Below are 4,922 nucleotides of genomic sequence, written 5' to 3'. Positions count from 1 at the left end.
CTTTTATTTGTAAAGTATATTCATTTAGGAGAGCGCCAGGAGACGTCCGATGTGCTTGTCGGCTCCGCGCTAATTTTCCCGTTTCCAAAATGGCCGCCGCGCTCTACGTCATCATGCAACACCGTGAAGACTAGAGCGCGACGCTACAGGGGGGCTATCGAGGCGGCAGGCTTGTTTCTTTTTTGTGCTCTTGTCTGGTACTAGGGCAGGCCTTGTCGCGCAATTATTTTCATAGTAATAAGGCCTTGCAAGCAGCCTTGAAAACACCGACCATAACTGAAGGAAACTACCTGGCTTCGGAAATGTGCTGATATTTATTTAGAAAATGGAAAAAGCGTGTCCAAGGCCCAAATGTACACGAAAGCGCTATACTATGTAATTTAGATAATTGGGAAAGATCTAATAAATCCGAAATGCAAATGGGCTGATAAAAAAGGAACGCCGAGTACTTCAATGGAACAATATAAATACAAGCATGTCAACTCTAATTGCTAGTAACCCGGGCACAGGCATCTCAATCACTGCCTCTAAAGCTGAACTCAGTTACTACAAGCTCATCAGGAAGTATTTGCGGCTGAATGCCTGACAGGGGCGCAAAAGTACAGGGTAAATGAAGGTAGACTCTTGTCACCCCACACTCTGAGCAATGTTTTCCAACGTGGCTTGTTACCAACACAACACACACCATAGTGTTTTTTTTTGTTGCCGAGTATGAATGTTTATTTCAATCACTGAACTCAGACAATGGGTGTATTGCCGTTGTGGAATCACTAGGCATGTCATTAAATATTAGCATTTTTTGCAGAATGCATAAACAGGGACAGCCAACCAGATTTCGCAGAATGCGGTATGTGACTGCTGATATTGGACTGCTCTTCCATCAATGTAAAAACGCAGCGCTTCTGTTCTGTGTGTTATCAGGAGAATAACTTTGAATGAGAGGCTGGACTGATGGGTGATGTGTTGGCTAATGTGTCTGTGCGATATCTGACCTTGCGTTTAGTCAGTAACTTTATATATGGGCCTGTTCCCCTCTTCGTAAGGGCCATGAGTCAGGTGAGAGCCGATAACCAGTAGTCTTGACATGTTCCGAGGTTGGTGATGGCCTGTAGCACAACATGGCACCAAAGATTCTACCGTGGCACAGATGGTCATAATGAGGTCATAATGAGGGTGAAGGAGGGCAGTACACTAAACATTGTGGTGTAAACATACATTGATACTCAATTCAGCCAGTTTTAGTTGGATAGTATGAACTCTGTCCGCTCCACGGGGACATCATTCAGCAACTCTGTGCCGATGTCTGCCACATTACCTCCCCGTCCTGTCTTCCCGTCCCATTCCTTACAAGTGAGCAGCTAGTCTGCTCCACAGAAACCTACCACCTAGCTGAGCTTTTTGCACCTCGCCCAATCTGGCGCCACCATCAGGTGACCATAAAGGGGGAAGTGCGTCACCGCAACATCCTGTTCTTTTTTTCTGCACGCAGTGTCTTCGTGCCTGGCTGAGCGGATGGGGTGAGTTTTCCCTTCCCTTTTTTCAAATTTTTAAAAAAAATGTTTGGCAGCCTGCTGTAGCGGCTGCCCTTTTTTATGTTATTGCTCTTTGCGCCCGTATGCTGCCTGTTTTTGCCCTCGGTCATACCGCGGTTCGCTTTAGCGGCCGCTTGCACTGTTGCGCTCACCTGCTTCTGGGCCGGCCTGCTTTAGCGGCCGTTGTCTGTTTTGCCGAGCCCGCGGCGCCCTGCTTTAGCGGGCAGGGGTTGCGGCGGTGATTTATGGCGGCGCGTGTGGTCCGTCTTGTTTTCGGGCAGCCTGGGTCGAATTTAGGGCAGACGGCTGCCTTTTCTAGCACCCGCCCCTTTTTTCTGGTCCCGCATGAGCTCGGGCCCTCGGGACTTCTATTGTATTTAATGGGGTCCTTTCTTTGCTGGCACCCATCCTTCTGAGTGCCTGTTCTGGTTGGCGCTGGTGTTTTTGGACGATTCCCTGTTGGCCTTGTGGTTGAGGTCTTTGAATCTTGCTCCTGTGGTTCATTACTGGTGCTAACATGGCTTCAGGTGTCTCTTCCTCCACTCCTCCTCTGGATGCCCTGCGCCTCTTGATCAATGAGGCTGTGACTGCTGCTTTTCAGGCTCGGGAGTCTGCTGGGCCTCCTGCCAAGGTTCCTCGTGGGTCTGTAGATTCGCAGGAAGCTCCTGATGGCGATTTGGGTCCGGATGATGAGGAGTGTGTTCGTGGGGGCTTTGTTCAGGGTGCTGAGCTCTCTGACTTGTCTGCCCATGTCCGTGATAATTTGGGGTTCTCTCCTCCTGTGTCGGATGTCCTGGAGGATGACTTCTTTACGCAGTATCACCAGCCGACTCCTGAATCCTTCCCGTTGCATGGTGCTGTGCGCAAGGTGCTGGATCATGAATGGAAGGAAGTGGATAAGTCTGCCTTCCCGCGCTTCTTGTCCAAGCGTTATCCTTTGGAGGCTTTTGCTGCTGAGTTTCCTCGGGCTGTCAAGGTTGACAATTTAATGGCAGGGCTTTCCTCTCATGGTCTGGTCCTGTCGGATGACGCCCTTCCTTCGGATGCTGTGGATAAGCGTGTTGAGGGGGCAGTGAAGCGTTCTTATGCTGCTTCTAATTTTTCTGTCAGGGCGACGGCCTATTCAAATTACATGGTCCAGTCCCTCCTCAAGGATTTTCAGGCCCTGTCCTCTCTTTTGCAGGCAGGGGAGGATGCTACCTCTCTTTTGACCCTCGTGGAGCTGCAAGTGCGTTACTTGTCTGATCTTTCGTTTGACACTTTGAGCGCCGCTGCGGCTGCTTCTGGTGCTTCGATTGCTGCACGGCGTCATATCTGGATGTGTTCCTGGAAGGCTGAGTCTTCTCAGAAGGCGGTCCTGCTTAAGCTGCTCTTTGTGGGTTCCAAGGTGTTCGGTCCTCAGCTGTAGGAGATGGTGAAACAGTCGGCGGAGAATCGCAAACTGGTGGCTCTGGTCCGCCCTCCTACTCGGGGGCATGGTTTTGGCTACCGGTGTGCCTTTGGGCCTTCGGCTCGGGGTGCGTCGCAGCCCTTTCATGGCAGGGGTCATGGCCGGGGGGCACCTGGAGGTGCCAAGCCCCGGGCACCTGCCGGTGTTGCTGCCACCGCTTCTTCCTCTTCGCAATAACTGTCTGCCTTTGCCGGTTGGGGGTCGCCTTCACTCTTTCCTGCATCAGTGGTTGTCAGTTCTGGATGCCTGGGCGATTCAGACCGTGTCGGAGGGTTATCGGATCGAATTCTCCTCTCTTCCCCCTCCATTCTTCCTGGTGACTCCACTGCCCCGTGTTCCTCTGCGGCGTGCGGCCTTGCTGGAAGGTGTGCGCCTTCTGTTGGAGAAGGGGGCTATTGTGGAGGTTCCTGCCCAGGAAAGGGGCGAGGGTTGTTATTCGATCCTCTTTCTGGTCTCCAAGAAGGATACTTCGGATCTGCGTCTTGTCTTGGATTTAAAATGTGTCAATCGCTTCATCCCTCATCGTCCATTCAAAATGGTGACTCTGTTGTCCATCCTGCATCTGGTGCTTCCTGGGAGTTTCCTGGCATCCCTGGATCTGATGGATGCTTATCTACACATCCCGAACTGTGCGGAGGATCAGAAGTTTCTCCGATTTGCTGTGGGTTTCCGGCACTTCCAATTCATGGTGCTGCCATTCGGCCTTTCATCGGCGCCAAGAGTTTTCACAAAGCTCTTGGCCCCTCTGGTGGGTAGTCTTCATTCCCGTGGTCTGCAAGTTTTTCCCTATCTCGATGATTGGTTGATTGTTTCTCCTTCTTTTTCTCAGGCTCTGTCGGATGTGGACCAGGTGTGTCATCTGCTGGGGTCCTTTGGGTTCCTCATCAATCACCGGAAGTCCACCCTGGTGCCCTCCCAGACACTGAAGTTCCTGGGGGCTCTCTTCCGCATGCATCTCGGGATGGTGTTCCTCTCCCAGGAGCGCCAATTGACTTTGTTTCGTCACCTTTCGTGGGTTCTGTCCCAGTCTCAGGTGTCCCCCCGTCTCTGGTTGAGAAGTCAAGGGGAGATGGCGTCCACGTTGCATCTCCTCTCTTGGGCCAGGCTGCATTTGTATCCCCTATTGCATCATGTCCTGTCACACTGGGATCCTGCCTCCCTGGACTACGAGGCCTCGATTCCCATCTCTCCTGGGATTCGAATGGATCTCCAGTGGTGGTTGTCCCCTCAGTCTCTCTCCCGGTGGTTCGATCTTCTTCCTCCTCTGCATGTGGTTTTGTTGTCCACGAATGCCAGTGCGGTGGGTTGGGGGGCTGTGTTGGGTGCCTCCAAGGCTCAGGGTCGGTGGTCCCGTTTCGAGTCTCTCCAGTCCTCGAACTGGAAGGAGTTGAGGGCAGTCTGGTTGGCTCTGCAGTGGTTTGCTCCTCTCCTTCTGGGCCGTGCGGTCTCGGTGCAGACTGACAAACAAGTTGTTCGGGCTTATGTCAACCGTCAAGGGGGCATGTGCCGGTCTCTGTTTCTCCTTTCCTGGGTGATCGGTCTGTGGGCGGAGCGGAACCTCTTGTCTCTGACGGCGGTCTATCTTCCGGGGACGGAGAATGGGCCTGTGGACTCTTTGAGCAGGGTGTTCCCCTCCTCGGTGACTCTGTATCTGTCCCCGGATCTGTTCGATCTGATTGTCCTCCGGTTCCGCCGTCCGTGGTTGGATCTTTTTGCCTCAGAGGATTCTGCACTCCTTCCTCGGTTTTGCAGCCTCGTGCCCTCCAGACTGGCTTGGGCTATCGAGGCTTTCTCCGTCCCTTGGTCGCTGGGGCTTCTGTTTGCCTTCCTTCCGTTTGCTCTGATTCTGCGGGTCCTCCGGAAGATTCGGTTGGACCGTGCGGAGGTTCTTCTGGTGGTGTCAGAATGGTCTCGTCAATCTTGGTTTCCCCAGCTTCTGA

At 52.7% G+C, this 4,922-nt stretch overlaps 1 protein-coding gene across 1 annotated transcript; it reads left to right on the top strand.

Moving 5' to 3' along the window:
* The first annotated feature begins 2,049 nt into the window (after window positions 1-2,049).
* LOC146857361 (lamina-associated polypeptide 2, isoforms alpha/zeta-like) lies at window positions 2,050-2,940 on the top strand. The gene has a single exon (XM_085647037.1). The coding sequence runs from the start codon at window positions 2,050-2,052 to the stop codon at window positions 2,938-2,940; it is 891 nt and encodes a 296-aa protein (XP_085503163.1).
* The last annotated feature ends 1,982 nt before the right edge of the window (window positions 2,941-4,922 follow it).

Source organism: Triturus cristatus, chromosome 3_2, assembly GCF_964204655.1.
Source record: "Triturus cristatus chromosome 3_2, aTriCri1.1, whole genome shotgun sequence".
Classification (NCBI taxonomy): domain Eukaryota; kingdom Metazoa; phylum Chordata; class Amphibia; order Caudata; family Salamandridae; genus Triturus; species Triturus cristatus.
Note: the sequence above shows the minus strand (reverse complement) of the source record. Positions and strands in the feature narration are given on the sequence as shown.

Bases quoted from the DNA above. Each gene is read 5' to 3' on its own strand.
- LOC146857361 (XM_085647037.1), top strand. From the start codon at position 2,050: ATGGCTTCAGGTGTCTCTTCCTCCACTCCTCCTCTGGATGCCCTGCGC.